Genomic DNA, 16,811 nt, shown 5'->3' with positions numbered 1-16,811 from the left:
TCAGTTAACCTGAAGAACCTGAACTGTCTGGTTCTTCTCAACATTTGCGCCGCTCATTTAACTAGAATCCTCAATTGTTAAACTACCCCCTACTCCCATGCAAGAAAAATGGGAAAAATATCTTATGAATATTTGATATTGTCAGAGCGTGGTAGGAGTTCACTGATATTGACAATTTGGTCATGTTGCTCTCTGATTTCATCAAAGTCTCCTGTGAACACTGAAATTATTGGCTGCCTTTTGGTGATGGTTTGATCCTGCTCTTAGTCATGTACCCTACAGCTGTAGTTGCTACCAAAAACAGCCTTTATATTGTGAACTACCAAAAAGAACTCAGCCCCCTGTCTACAGGTTCTCCTTTTCACTGGCTGAGGAATACATGGTCTCCAAATACCACCTTGTGATGGTGGAAATGTGAGATATATTTATCTTGTTTATTTCATGATTCCTAAAATTACATATTGTGGAAAAATCCATGAATACAAGGTGAGCTGATTCAGTTTGAACGCTCCAGATCATCACTCTCTCCGGTCTGTGGACTGCAAGGATTCAAACTTTGTGGGTCACCTGCATAACAAAGGAGGATGATGATTAGATCAGCTCTTATGAATGAAAATAAAGACAGCTCCTGCAGGTCGCGCAACCAATAAAAGTACTAGTTATGTTGAACAGTTGAAATGCTGCACAGGTGCAGCATTTTGTCTCCTAAGCCTATTTATACTTCCAACAAAATGGGGTCACGAGAAGTAACTGCACATTTGCATTGAATTTGGCAGTCACAGTGCAGCTGGTCAAGATTGACTTCACTCTAGACCAAGAGACTAAGAGAGGATTACATCTTCATTCCTGCTGCTGTCGGTGACATTATGAAGACAAGTGACACCAGTTTTCTTTTAATCGGGAGAACCACCTCTTCTTGCTAGCTACTCTGAATTCCCAGAACATACTGCAGTAATTCCTGTGTCCCTATTCAGGTGATGAATCCCCTGAAAGATGCCACCCACAGAGAGGGTCTGGCCAAACCTGCGTCTCCTTCCCTAATTAAAATTCAGTGTGAGAAATATCAAAAGTAGTGGTGTTTTTAGGCAAAAGTAAAACAACATCAAACCTGGGGGAGGTGACTCTATTCATATAGCTAACTGATTATTCTGTAATGTGCTGTGATTAACAACATGCAGTGGTGGAGTTTATACCAGGTCTATATTATTTACAACTTGCAGAGGCTAAACAGGTGACTGATGACCAGCACCGTACCCAACTGATGAGGACTGTCTGTGTTCAAAGTAACTGGTGTACAATTGATTGTTGGATACTTTGGGGGGTGGGGGGGCAAAGGGGCTCTGTATGTCTTAATGCACTTTTGAACAGGAGCCTGACTATATTTCTTGATATTCACACTTTGAAGGATCATGGCCTTTAATTAAGATAGCTAATCTATTAGTGAAACCCTTTCTTCTTATCCATTACATACCTTCGTGTTGTTGATGGTTATCAGACATTTCCTCAGTTGAAGATCTTGACATTCCCGTGTTTTCATCTGCAGAACTGTCTGGCTCTTTTGCTGAGAGAAAATTATTTTTAATTTCAGCTGAAAGAGTAGAGAATTTGTCATTTCAGTCATAAAAATGTGGCTGGATGAAATATAATTTCTAGCAGGAACAGGGTATAAATGCCAACAAAAACATCTAAAATATCAGGACAAAATTGTTATTTATGAGAAACCTGATAGTGTGACAGATGGGAAAAACTGTCACACACATCATATAATTACCTGTCTGTCCATCACCGGTGAGCTCTGCATCTGAGCAGATGTCACCGAAGATAAAACGGATCTTCTCCTCTGCGTGTTGCTCATTTGAGGCACCGTGGACTGAGTTGTGGAGGATGTCAGAGGCAAAGCGGGCCCTCAGAGAATTTGGGGATGTTGTCTTAGCTTGGTCAGGGTCTGTAGGACCCATCATGGCCCTCCACTCTTCCACTGCATTTTCCTTAGTCAGGACAAGCATCATGCACAGCCCCCTGAAACAAACAATGACGGTATGTTCATATAACAGACAGAATTTTGAGTAACATAAATGTTAATTAAACAATTAAACAATCTGCTATATTTTAACATGCAGCTATGACCTGCTTCACATTGAAAATGACTACACCAGACTACATTACACACCTTAAGTACAACTCTGCAACACCACATCAGTGTTTTCTAGGAGATATTTTAAATACACTGTAAGAGATAAAGTACTTCCTTAGCTAAGAAAACAAACATGAAATATATTCTGTGACGGTCAAAATATACAACTGCAACAGGAGTTCTTTCGTGGCCAAGTGGACGAGTTCGACTATGAACGGCAACCTGCAATGTCCCTGGTCTGTGTCTAGCTGGGGACCTTTGTTGCATGTCACTTCCTGTTTCTCTCTCCTCTTATTTCCTGTCATCTCTTACTCTCTAATAAAAGCAGAAAATACCTGAAAATACTTTTAAAAAGTACTATTAAGGCAAAACCTGAGCTGATATTGAGGCATAGTGACAGGAAAGGTGGTTTCCCTGGCTGAAGTGCCCAGCTGCACCCATCTCTCTGCCCACTGTGTCCGAGCAGTTGTGTAACAACCAAGTGAAGGGGCTAATCGGAGCGGAAGATAGCTCTAAAATCTAGATTTGCGGTGGAACAAAGAATGAAATTGAGATGGACTTCCTAGCCACTTGCCCGAGGCTGCCTTGATTCTAAGCTGCTAAGATTACTGTTAAAAGTGCTGATAAAACTTGCAGCGGCAACAGGGATGAGAGCTGGTCTGCTGCGGCCACTTTGCCCTAGTCCTGTGGCTGCGCGCGGGGACACACTAACCGACACATGAATTCCACCAGCTGGCTGAAGAAAGGCTTCTCCCTGTGCTCTTTGTAAAACTCCTCCGCCATTTCCCTTGACAGCACTGTCTCCTTCAGCTGTGTTACAGAGAAACCGCTGGCATGGATTTCCTCCAAAATCTTCTCTGATAGAGGAAATAGAAGAAATGTTATAAGATATATCATTATCTGTGCATCTATACAAAGAAAAGTTTATTCTAACATTTCGATATTGTTCTGAATAACCAGAAAGGACCTCTGTGTTCCTCCATGGCATCAGGTTTGATCACTGCCAGCGTCCGCTGTTTAGGGAAGAAGAAGTTGATCTCTCTCTCTGCCTCTTCATGGCTTGCACTGCCATGTAGCTGGTTAATGGGCTCATTCTCCACAGCAAACTTGGCTCTTAGACTGAGTGATGAGGGTTACAAAAGCCAGAATTACAGGTATGACTGAGGTGGAGATAGAAATTCAACTTTGTATAGGCCCTGTCCCGCTGTTCTGAGAATGAAGTGCTGTCTAGCTTATTTCTTCCTGTGTGACTGTTGACTATCAGAGCAAGAAGGTAAGTCTTTCTTCTCTTTAATCACACAATTGTGTGTAATAATATGGAAAATCTGACAAGGTTAAAAAGAGGGGTTTAAAGTGTAGCATGAAAGTTCATTTGAACAAGCTGTCAGACAGATTAGCATTGAAAACCCTAATGCTATTCTTTTGGTAATTGTATCACAGTGACCTCTCTGGACTCATTTCATTGTGTGAATGAATAGAACCACACATAACTCACCAGTCAGGACTCTCTTCTTTGGCTTTATTAACGTCAGAGGGACCAAGGATATTCTTCCAGTAATGGACAGCCCCTGTTCTAGCCAGAGCCAAAGCTAGCACTGGCCCACTGTCAACACACACACACGTTGAATAATCTTTTCCAATAGCATACAACTCTTTACATTTTTAGAGCTTGTGTAAGTTACCTGGTCATGCTTCTTAGCAGTGCAGGGAAGTAATCCTCCTCAACATGTTGGAAGTAAAACTGTCTGACCTGCTCCTCTGTTAAGATCACCTCTCTTTGGAGGGCCACTGAGAAACCTGACTGGTGGATTTGGGCCAGGATGTCTTCTGCAGAATGACAGATTATATATAAACTATGTAATTTACAAAATTAATATAAATAGCTGCTATATTATATCATCAAAGGGTGATAAACTTTTCTACAGTAAAACATTAACAAATATGCAACTGCACCTGTGTCATTCAACATGTTAGGTGAAGAAATCAAGGAGCAGTCCTGCTATGATAACATAAACCACATTTTTGTGTATCTGTACTCGCACATGTGCACACTTGTGCTTATGTGTTTGGCACAGGCCCTACCTCTGTTCTCTCTGGCAACGTCAGGCCGGATAAGAGCCAGTGTCCTCTCCACATGCTCTTCCTCGCCATCCTGCTCCATTACTGAGGCCATCCTAAAGTTGGGGAAGAAGAAGGCAAGCTCCCTGCTGGCCTGGTCGCTGTCCTCACTACCGTGCACTGCGTTGAACAGTGTCTGTGTGCCGTATTGTGCCCGCAAGCTGCAGGAAGCCAAGGGGGAGAAAGGAGAGGAGAGCAGATGGTTGCTCTGCTGGTGCTCAACCAGAGAGAAGCATAATGTTTGGGTGTGTCTGATGGAGCGGGCGAGAATGTGCTGTTCATTCTCTTTTCCAGACTGTAGACTCAGATTGTTTCACACTGTTGCAATCAACGATGCATGAATAAATGTCTTTACAAACAAATGTTTGCTTTTACAAAGACATAGGAATGATAATTTCATCATATCATTTTTTAATTATGTTGATTTCACAACTCTTTTTCTACATGGAACATATGTATAATTTCCAGTAACTAACCTTTCTGGCTTTTCTCTTCTGGCTTCCTCTATGTCTGCTGGGCCAATGAACTCACGCCATGCTGGTACAGCATTGGCAGAGCCCTCTACCTGAGACAGTACCAGAATATGGGAGGGACCACTGGACATGAACTGCACCAAGTCCTCAAAGTAAGCCTACGAACAACCATCACATACACACAAGCACATACAGAGACAAGAGCAGACGGTGTGTTAATGTAATGAACACATACAACTAGGAGCAGTTCCTTTTACAGTACGTCAGTACGTGCTTCAGATTCAAGGTCTGGGTTTTACTACATTTTAATAATATGAATTATTCAGTAAATAGGGATGCACTACTACAGTTCAGTATATACTGTGAGGGTGGCATGGTGGTGCAATGGTTTGCACTGTCTCTTCACGGTTCTGCCAGGGTGCTTCTATGAGGAGTTTGCATGTTGCATCTCCCCGGGTACTCTGGCTTCCTCCCACAGTCCAGAGACATGCAGGTTAGGTTAATTGGTGACTCTAAATTGCCTGAAGGTGTGAATGCGAGTGTGAATGGTTGTTTGTCTCTATATGTCAGCCCTGTAATAGACTGGCAGCCTGTCCGGGTGTACCCCGCCTCTCTCCCAGTGTTGGCTGGGATTGGCTCCAGCCTCCCCACAACCCTGAAGCTAATGGATGGATGGATGTATATATTGTATATAAGGAGTATAAATTATTTCATAAAAGGCAGATATAACAAATATTCTACACTATATGCCATTTACATATTAATAATTTAATAACCATAACTGCTTTACCTCACACCACATACAGCATTTTGTATTTCTGAATCATGTAGTCTCACAAAGAGCACAATAAGCACAAAAAAAAAAAAAAAAAAAAAAGCTGCTTACACAGCAGCTCTATTTTGAGCCCAGTGCAGAGATGCAGATGGATATATGATGTATTGCAAACTAAATGAAATCATTTTTGCACTGGTCTCACATTAGTATGTTGACTCAGAATTCAAATTCCCCAGACTAACTTCACTTCCCAACATCCACTGAACCCATCAGCAGTATGACTGGTCTGCTAGTCTCTGTACTGTTTTGACATATCTACATTATATATATATATATATAATATCTTATGCAGATATAGCACATATATCTCTGCTATTATTATATAATATTCTTTTCTATTCAATTTATTATACCATACCTCTGCTGCTTTGTGTTGGTAAAAATCTCGAGCCTCAACCTCAGTCAGTGTACGCTCCTCCTGGGCCAGGATTTCAAACCCTGCATCTTGGATCTTGCCGGGAGAATAATGTCAGCATAATGAAATAATGTCAGCAGGAAGGCTTGAGACAATCTTGTCTTCTCAGAATGTGAGCAGTGATAGTCTCTGTGTACCTTCATAATTATCTCATTTGCCTTGCCGTGAGCAACAGCATCTGGTTTGATGATGGCAACTGTGTAGGATTTACTTGCAGGAACTACAGGAGAGGGGAGCAGTGAGTGAGAGATGATCAGGGGTGCTGATAAAATTCAAAATGGTAAACAGAATCACCGGTAACAAGAATAAATTTTAAAAATGGATTATTTCTATAGTACCAGTCAGGCTTTTTTCATTTTCTGACTGCTGAGGTGCCCCCTCTTCGTCTTTCTTCTCATCATTCACCAGACCATCGTCTTTAACCTGACAGATATAACAAAACCAAATAAAATTATAATTATTTTCCCCTCAGTTTATTTACAGTACACTTTATTTAAACTACATCAGTCACCTTTTTTGAATCATACTCATTGGACAATTTAATGCTGTGATACATGACTGGAATTAGAAGAGTTATTGTTAATGTTATTAACACTCATGCTTTTTATACAGTACTATGACAAGTCAAAAATGTTTGCTGTGGAAAAAAAAAAGTCTATTGTTTCAGCTCTAGAATAGTGTGTGCATGGATAAGTATATGTGAATATGTGTGTGTGCCTTAGTGCTCACCACTTTGCGTTCACCACCTTGCTCCAGGACCAGCTTCTCCTTGGCCAGTTCCTCTACAATCATCCTCTGAAGCAGAGGAGCGTTGGCACCTCGTAGCACAGCCACCAGCTCCCCTCCCTGTTCATTCAACAAACAGACCGTCTTATGTTGTAACCATTTTTTTAAAAATACAGTGAGATACAGACAAGCTTTGATTACAGATGCCCATGTAAGCAATCTACAAAAATATAAAAAACCCAAATGAGTCTGCAAAAACAAAAAGATACAAAAAGCACAATGCTAATATTAAAGAGTTAATAGAAAAAATAAAACAATGTGTAGAAAATTGCATCACCATGAGAGAGATCATTGCTCTAGGTGGCCCTGTTTCTTGGCCTACATCATTAGCGCCTCAGAGAATTATACAGTCAGGATGAAAAGGAAAAGCAAATGTATGCAAACAATAAACACATCCATTTAGAAATAACACTTTATATTGCAGCCAACAATTTACAGTGTAATTTTGTTGTATGAATCGTGTACTGATAAAATATTTACTGGCTCCTAGAGCACACATTTACTGTACAAACCTGCATGCTCATACAACATATACGCACACACTTACCCCATAGAAGAGGAAGGTGGGCTCACATTTCCCTTGATATTTCTCCAAAGAATCAATGCTGTCTGCCTCGGCCTGTACCACACAGACACAGACAGACAGACAGACAGACACACACACACACACACACACACACACACACACACACAGAGTTAGGGGGTTGCTTCCTCACAAATCTTGGTTTCAATTTAAATTCTTCAGGTTTAAAATCACTGGGGGCTTACTGTGGCAAAATGTAACAGGTCATCACCCAGTTCGTTCTTTATTTTTCGTAGCAGACTAACCACAGCTCGACAGGGACCACACCACTGCTGGTGTACATCTACAACTAGAAGAAGAGACAGTGTGTGTGTGTGTGTGTGTGTGAGAGAGAGAGAGAGAGAGAGTGAGAGTGAGAGAGAGAGAGAGGAGGATAAAGGGGGAGAGAGGAGGAATGGCAGACCAGTACGAGCATTCGATCTGCAGTTATCCTAGTGAACACAGTGGGGCAGCAGCATACAATAAATTACCATCACAATGTCAGAGACAAGTTACAATAGTAGTGGACAGTTGCTTATTGTTGTAATGTTAAGTGTTCACGTAACTCATATAATATCTCTTACCCGTTAAACCTTTGGTTGCAAGCATCTCCTCCCACTGTTCTTGATTTGTGACAGACACCTGGACAAGAAAATTCAAATAAATATTACCTCGGGGCTTCATAAAGGCATCTTAAAACATAAAGACATACGACAAACCGTTGTCAACTGTGCACTAAATTCTGTCTGTGATGCCTGACCTGCAGACTCGCTTCTTTCTTCTTGCCTGCCATTTAATTAGTTGGTCAAATTAAACAGATATATCTAAAAGAGCTGCCGAGCACCACGCGAAGTCCCAAAGATAAACTTAATTAGCTGAAATGCTAATAATCCGAGTTGGTGTCACTTAGTGGACCTCCTCAGATGGTGCTCGCGCGTGTTTGCCCCTTTGGTTGCTAAGCAACGGTGCCTTCCGCTTTCTGGAGCCATGACTTAACCGATGGCAGGATGTTATGTCGCTGTTAATTAATGCCGAGGAAGGTCGTATTTTCTGTTTGCTGCACAGTTAGACTGGTTTAATACACATGTCACAATTAGCTAAGAGTGGGAGCTAGAGCCTGTTTTTCTACTCTCTGTGTCACCTGCCCCCTAACGGGCATACTGCAACTGATGTACAGGAAACAAAACTTTACCTGCACCTGTTTGATATTGTTGCATCTATTCGTTCATTTTACCGCCGTAGGGATATATTGCTATAAATCTCAAGGGCGCTATTATTTATTTTTGTTTATTCGTTAGCATTTAAAAAAATGACTCAAGACAGCAAAGGAGAAGAAAAGCTGTTCAAGTCAAAGCCACCCAATATCACACCAACCCCAAGTGGGGTCCCAAGGTCCCAGTGGCTGATAATTTAGTTGTTGATTAAAATTTCAATTAATAATCTAAATCTTAAAAGTAACTAGTAATTAAAGCTGTTTGAATGTACTGGAGTAACTAGTACAATGTTTAAATGCAGTATAATAGAAGTATAAAGTAGTGTAAAAATGGAAATACTCAAGTACAAATACCTGAGTAAGTGCAGTAATTAATTATTTTTCTATACCGCTATAAATCTTAACAGTATCATTTCACAGATTATGCTGTCAAGGCTGTGCAGTGTTATTCTTAAGAACTGACATCAGTGTAGTGCCTTGCATTCAGAAATACATTAAATGTATTAGGTACAGTGAAGCCAGGGGCTAAAAGAAAACAATTAGTACCAAGTACTATTTAAATACAGATTAAAGAACATTATTTTTGTTTAATTATTCTATTCAATCACTACATATCAGAAGAATTTATACTTTTATGTATTTTAATACAATAATTACTAGTGACTATTCAGATAAAGATTTTACATACAAAACCTATGATGGTTTATAAAATAGAATGCATTCCTATAGATTAAACTACTCAATAGTATGAGACAGTTATCAATAGCTCCATCTCAATCAACTACAACATTAAGTACTGCTTAAATGTTAACAAATTAATATAAAAGATTCTGTAATGTTATGATACAAGACTGATAATTTTTTTATAGTGTTGTATTTCTACTTTTACTTAAATCTAATTAAAGGACTTATACTTAAGTAACTTAGAATGAATAGAAAACATCTTTAGTCATTTTTAATTAAATGCTAAAAAAAAACAGAACTGTGTGCGTGGAGTTTTACAGTGCCTGGCAACATGAGCAGACGAACAAAACAACAGTCATCAGACTGTGATTCAGATGTTCTAAATCCTGACTGGTGCATGGATTTACGTCATCATCATTTGAACTAAAAATTGTGAGTCGGACCAAAGGGCTCATTGTAAGTAGGAAGCTGAAAATAAATTTGCAGGACCTATAAGTGAACGATCAGATTGCTTTCTCTGCCTCACCATCATGTGTGTATTAAGCATGTGGTAGGTAGACTGAAGTAGCAGGAAAAAAAGAAAACACTTTCCTCACAACCTAACCCCCCCCTCCTGGTCGTGCAGAGAGGCTCAAGACCTTGGAGCAAAAATATGTCACCCCCACGTAACCATCAAGTACAGTGTGGACTACACACACATGCAGTACACTGAATTATGCCTAGAAACTGAAAAACCAACCTACTGCCATGGTAACATTCTTAATGTTTACCAAGGAATGTGTGGAAATTTGACTAAAGTGGCACACCAACAATTAATTGATTAATTAATTGATTAGCTGACTGACACACAACACATCTTGACTGTGTGTGTGACATGTGGCACTTTGTGTATGCAGCTGTAGTAAATGGAAGCAGGTGTTTACTATAAGCAACCTATATTTTCTCTTCTGTGTTGAGGCTGATACTTTCTTACTCAGTGCTATGCTAACACCTCAGAGTCTCCCTCTGAATGTAACATTTCATTTAACAGTGAAATAGGCCCACTAAAGAGATCAGACCACTTTTGCATGCTCTTCCCGCATGAATATCAATGAAGTGCTGCACTTAAGTGGTTCAGCTCCATAGCCCCCTCCCTCAAAAAGTGGGCCTAGAAAGCAAGTTGCACAGTTAGAGCAATTTTGTAAAAGGACAAATCACAATGCACCATGCCAGTGTGTGAGAAAGAGAATTATGAAATGAGACATACAAAAAGCAATGGCAGGGTCCTTTTTGTTATTGACAAAAGCAGTTTGTTTTGTTCCCACTGTGTTGTACACTGCATACAACATGTTTCTATTAGTAACCCTGTGTCTCGCCCCAAGCTCATTATGTGGCAAGATGGGAAAAACAATCACCTCCCCTTTGTCATGGCTGCCGTTGACAAGGTCCTGACACAATCCTTGCCCACAGACATAAGATTCATGCAGTGTGTAATATGTAGCTCTGTGTTTTTGTGCTACTTTTCATCAGTGAGATGCAGGGAAGTGATTGCTTTTGCTCTATCAAGTCAATGAGAGACATTGATTTGATGCTTTTGTCCCATGCGTCCAGTTCAGATATTGGCCTTGCTGTGTCATCAAATGTCACCAGTAATGACTGCTGCCGCTGCCTGCAGTGGACTGGATGCTGAACAGATTCCTGCAAACTGAAATGTGATTGCTACTATCTCATTCAAACCCGCGAAACTGAACTGATTACTGAGTCAATTTGGTACATATTCAGATGAGGAATAGATGCTAACGCTTTAAATTAAAATTTTGCTGTCTATATCTTGATAGCTGGTGAAACTGTATTCACAAAATGATCTTTTATGTTACAAATTTCAGCTTCAAAAAAATATGTGTCATAACCATCAAACCAAAACCAAAAAATAAAAGATGTATAAATCCAACAGCACTGACCCTCGACTGAGTTCAGAGAAACACAGGATGTTAGAGTCTCTGCCACGGGCCATTTGTTCAACAGGGTTTGAAGGTCTTTGCATAAAGTTTGTTACCATATTGATGTCAGAGGTTTCCATGGTACAGTAGGTAATTTCCTAGTCTCTCAACAGGCCTTCAGTCCCTATGTAGACTTAAAGGACCACTTATCATCTTCCCTGGTGGATTTCTGTTAATCCCTCCTCCGCAATGAGACGCAGAGGATTTGAAGCTATGACAGCGCTGTAGATTAATCTCCATTAGCACATCTTAAGCACAGAAGTCATATTTAAGCCTCATTAAAGAAGAACTCAATTTGTTGTGTTTATTTTTGCAAAAGGCTCTATCCTACAATTCTCAAAGCAAAGGCCCAAAGGACTTCGGTCTAATTATTCAGAAACAAATGGTGAAGAAATCCCAGTTGGTCTGTAGCGTTGTGCCTTTAAGGAATTGTTCAAAACAAATATCTCAGTTTGTTTTCTCCTCAGATATTTTGTGTGTAAGGCTGTAAATAAAGATTATTTTCAATATAGAATAATAATTTACTCTATGAAACATAAAAAATAGTGGGAAAAATACACATCACAGAACCAAAGACGTCATCTTCAGATGTTGTGTTCAACCAAACATCCAGAATATTCAAAATATCAAAATAGTTTGCAGATGATCAGCTAATCAACTGATCATTACTAATCATTGCAGCTCTGGGTTGCTGCAGTGTAAAGCAATATATTAGCGTACAAGTTCAACATGCAGATGTCTGAATGTGTAATAGCTAAAGGAAGTGACAATGGACGTACACAGGTGTACAAAAAATTAATGCAACATCAGTAGCTGAAGAAGAAAATGTTGAAGAAGATTGTCCAAATATGTGATTAATTTCACTTGTGACACCAGTGAAATTATATTAATTAATTAATTATTTTATTATCAATTATTGATTATATGTTGTTGTTTTTTTTGTTTTACAAATTTACAAATGTTGATATTTTGAGGCACAAATTGTGTATAAAAGATATTTGTTGCATCAAACAATGTAATTGTGTGATACGACAGATAAACAGCAGAGGCTGATGCTTTTTTTTTTTCCAAGAGGGCACTGTTGCCTCAACATTAAATCACCCCCCTCCTCCCAGCCTCACTCCTCCTCTGTGAGTTTCTTTAATAGCAGGAAAGCCCTGTGCTTTCAGTATGCTGGTTGCATGCTTATCAGCTCTTCCAGGCCTAAAACTTATCCTGTAAGCAATACAGCAATTGAATACAGAATAGCTTAATTTTTGCTGGTATATTTGTTAAAAGTCATGGTGTATAATGTCGAACACAAACACTATTTCATCTCACTGTTTCACCAGGCTGTGTTTAGGAGTGGCAGCTATGCTAGACAATGTTTTTAGACCTGTCAGTATTTCTCTCAGCCAACTTCCTCCATTTTTCTTAGACATCATGACAACCATGACCATGTGCCTTCATGCACATGGAGCAGCCCAGCTGAGATATGGCTTGTTCTCTTTTTGCTGCATTAATGGAGAATTTATACAGTGAAAGGGGAAACAGTGTGAGCAAAGGGGAGTTGTAGGCAAGCAGTCAGTCAGTCTCATATACGGGCAGACAGCGGTTGTGATTGTCAGTCTGTAGAAACAGGAGGGAGCTTTCTTCTCTTTTCCCTGACAGGCGGCGGCAAGAGTGACAGAGGAAGCCAGTACGGAGGAAGTCATCTGCATCTAAATAAAGACCGCCAATGGCTTTGTCAGAGTCCATTAAGCAAATTGCCATATTTGATAAATGCATCTACCATCTCTTTTTTTCTCTCCACCCATTCGTACAAATCAGCCTGAGGCAAAAATGGTTTGGCTTTTGTTTGCTTTCCTGAACAGGGAGAATATGCAGTGTGAGACATGAGAAAAGAGTTCAATGAAGTATCATTTTAATGCAAATTATGATTGATTTGTGCATTGTATGATGCATGAGATGAGTGTCATCAGGTGCATGATCATTCGTTATTTTTGATTGATTGATTTGTTATTACTTTTGCACAGATGCAAAGTTATAGCTGATTGCTCCACACTGTAGTTTGAGTACTGGTCTTTTTTAAAACATGGCAGCTATTTGTGCTCTTTCCTCTCTCAATTAAGGTGCTAGATTGTCGCTGTGACTCTGCGGCATCATTAGAGGCAGGTCTCTGTTATCTGTCAAAGCTGAAATAGCTCCAGGTTAATAGCTGCAGTCACTCAGTCTACTTATTCAGCTCTGCTGCTTCCAGAAAGCTGAATTTCCCAGATCTACAGCTCACTTGTTCTCTTTCTTCAGCATACCGTGTATGGTTAGACTGAAAAGTAGAAATGACAGTCCTTTACATTTATGAGAAAACCAACAATCTCCATATACTGTACCTCACAAGTTTATATTTACTTAATTATTTTTATTATGACAGACATTTTTTTCATAATTTATTAATGGCTTAAGTTATTTCCTAGCAAAAATGCCAGACATTCAATGGTTCTAGCCTTGTTCCCTTTTGTTTTACATTATAATAAACTGAGCATTTTTAGGTGCTCAAACAAGATAACATAACACCACTTTGGCCTGTGGAAAACTGACTGTAAGTTGCAGTTTTAAACAGACAATTTAAAAATCTATATATCCTTTGTAAAATGTCCAAAGATAAGACACAGAAATAGGCTGCATATTCCTCTAGACTTGTGATTAAGGTTAATGCTAATTAACATCATCTAAGAAAAACACAAAGAGCACTGAGGTGTACTGAGGCCATGATGCTGAACTGTGAATTCATGTGTTAGAACCTGAAGCCACAGATGAAAACATTGCTTTGCTCGTCTCACCTCCAAAGCTGTCATCAACACCCAGACATAGAAACACACTATCAGGACCTCAAGGAGACTGGCTGGCCTGTTATCACTGATATGCCGTCGATAATTCAAAGTGATACCTTGTTCTGGTTGGAAAACAAAAAGCCCCCGGGCAGCAGTGGTGGTGGTGGGGGGGAGAAAAAAGAGGAAGTCAAATCAGACCTATTAAGTGGATTACGAGTTATCTGCAGCACAGCGTGTAATTGGTTTTGTGTTATCGTTGTAACGTCAGATAGGTGCTAATTGAAAATCCAGTTTATTAGTGGGTAGACGATCTTCAGAGGGTTGGGTTGTGGTTTAAAGGTCTTGTTTCAGATAGCCTCCCAAATGATTATAGATAATAGATTCCTTCTACTGAAGCTTTCAGTTCTCTCAGATGTAATTCCCCTGCCAGTTTTCTGTGGAGTTCATTTGCCTTTCCCTGCAAGTCTTGTGAGAATTGAACTCAATGCAGTGGTAATAATATGTTTTACTCTGACGTTAAGGTTTTATTTGTAGTATCATATGCTTTTTATTGCCCAGCAGGTTTCTTACAGAAGTAGTGCTAAAGGCAATCTGTCTGAGGCCACTGTGAGTCATGAAGCTAAAACAAGCAAACACTGTGGTCCCTCCAATCTACTTTGTGGGGCTTTTTTGGTGAAATCTAGAGCTCAATGTCAGAGCAGTCACCAAAATGGTACACTCATTTCTTTCAGTTGGTTCTGTCTGTTGTCTGAGAGGTGTTTTGATGCAGCTGTAGTGTCTAAAAAAGAATTGTGAACATTCACAGAGAATACACTCCAGACTTTATTGTGGCTGTCAAGTCCTTTTTTGGCATTCAGGTTTCACGTGGCAGCAGTTGACTTATGACTGCCAGACTTATTTGGCCATGACCAGAGCAAAAGAATAAAAGATGAAAAAAACGATTCTGCATCAAAGCTCATAATCCTAAAATCTCAGACAAAGCTGCAACAACCGTGAGCTGTGAAACAAACAGAACATCTTTGGAGAGTGAAAGAGGTTCTGTTCCTGAATGTTTTGTCAAAGACCACAGGAACCCCAGCTCCCTGATCCTTTTGATAATGACCGATGGAATGCAGTTGTGGTGCGGACACGTGCAGGGATTTCCCTAAGGTCGCGTAACCTCATGGTAAAGCATCTCACATGAGTTCAAAATTAGCTGTGAAAATGGAGCATGGAGTTGTGATCTTTGGCATCCAAATGCAGAGAGTGCTGAGGTGCTGAGCTACCAACGCTGCCTCAGTCTTTCATCTCTCATATCTGTTCATCTCTGTTGGTCGCTCATACTGCAACAGCGAGAGAGTGGTATACAGTAGCTGTCCTGTCAGGACATCCACTGCGACAAAATCCTCCAAAAACAGCAATGTTTGGAAGGAAGTGTTCACTTTCTGCAACTGTTTTGGGATGATGTAGCACTGCTGCTCCTCGTGGCTGATTTTTTTTCAGTGTCGCTGGGTGCAGATGGGATGCCTGTAGTCTGGCTGTGAGGAGAAGAAATGCCATAGAGGCTTGTGCATCTGCTGCTGATGCATGCGGCTAGCTGGCATGCATTATTCAAAGACTGAATGCAGGAAAGATGATGTGCCCGACTCACTGGAGGATGGACTTTGACCACAAGTTCTCATAATCAGATGTTTCCCTTAATACTGCTCAATACTGCAAAAGGAAGCTTCTATTTAGGTCATTAGTAATACTGGTTGCAGCTTAATCACAACAGCGCCTATAAAATGGTGTTTCCTGAAAAGGTATTGACAAAAACCTTTCAACCAAACAAAACATGCAGAAAAGCAATCATTGCGAAGCTATTATTGCATGTTATTGGTACTGGAATAGCAATGTAGCTTAGTTTCTTCTTAGTTTACAACAGAGAGAATCTGTTCTCTTTCTCTCAGCAGTAGATGTCAGCTACCATTTAAGGTGTATATGCGGAAAATGGAGGTTAATTGAATTAGCCTTGTCTGTGATGAAGTGATTGTCACATTCACTTTCATTCTGCCGGGTGTGCTTATATCATCAAATGGTGTTAGAAGCACACCAAGCATCTGTAGGCTGAGCTAATCTTCTTTTCTTCAGCACTGAAAGGTATCCTCCACTCCGTGGTATTGCGCTCACAATGCATGATCATTGAAATGGTGACATCTTTAAGCGGTGGAACTGGCTTGGTGGATAAACTACGACTGAGTGCATTTAAGATCCCTCTTCGCTCCATGATTCTTATTTGTATCTGACTACAAATGGCTCCAAATCAATGGCGTAGCACAAAATTCTGGGTTCTGTTCATATTCATCCTCAGTGGGCTCCCTCCCAATTTTAACACATCCACTGTCATGCCTGTACGCATACAGTACAGGAATTAAATGAAGTAAATCTGTAGTAGACAATAAGAAATGAACATTTTATCTAAACAAACTGAAATCGCAGCATATTTCCATGAGAAGCTTTCACTGTGAGGATTTACAACATTGTAGATAATTATTCTTGGCACAGTATTTTGGTCTTCATTATACCCTGAATGTAAGAGAAAGGTAGAGAGCCATCTTACTTTGGCCCCTACACTGAGAAACAATTACTGTATAGGTATATTTCATGATTACCATGACGATCGAATAACAATTCACTTGAATCATGTTTGATTTGAAGAATTAAGGTGAATTAGTTTCCAGCAGGCGCTAAATTGTTGGAAAGAAGATGCTTATCTAAAGTCATTTATGCCTTAGGTAAACAACCTACCTGACAGGTGCTGCTAATCTTAATTAAAAAATGTAT

The 16,811-nt window shown here is 39.9% G+C and overlaps 1 protein-coding gene across 1 annotated transcript; it reads right to left on the bottom strand.

Annotated features, from left to right (window-relative positions):
- Positions 1-15: 15 nt before the first annotated feature.
- On the bottom strand, positions 16-8,258 carry nme9 (NME/NM23 family member 9). Its single transcript, XM_051071861.1, has 17 exons — positions 8,084-8,258; positions 7,908-7,965; positions 7,530-7,633; positions 7,309-7,380; positions 6,705-6,821; positions 6,314-6,398; positions 6,113-6,195; positions 5,919-6,011; positions 4,729-4,883; positions 4,217-4,413; positions 3,817-3,961; positions 3,630-3,737; positions 3,102-3,253; positions 2,847-2,991; positions 1,772-2,019; positions 1,472-1,561; positions 16-567 (listed from the first exon to the last, which is right to left on the bottom strand). The coding sequence occupies exons 1-17, from the start codon at positions 8,114-8,116 to the stop codon at positions 497-499; spliced, it is 1,956 nt and encodes a 651-aa protein (XP_050927818.1). The 5' UTR covers positions 8,117-8,258; the 3' UTR covers positions 16-496.
- Between the last annotated feature and the right edge of the window lie 8,553 nt (positions 8,259-16,811).

The sequence above is a fragment of the Lates calcarifer genome, linkage group LG1, assembly GCF_001640805.2.
Source record: "Lates calcarifer isolate ASB-BC8 linkage group LG1, TLL_Latcal_v3, whole genome shotgun sequence".
Lineage (NCBI taxonomy): Eukaryota > Metazoa > Chordata > Actinopteri > Centropomidae > Lates > Lates calcarifer.
Note: the sequence above shows the minus strand (reverse complement) of the source record. Positions and strands in the feature narration are given on the sequence as shown.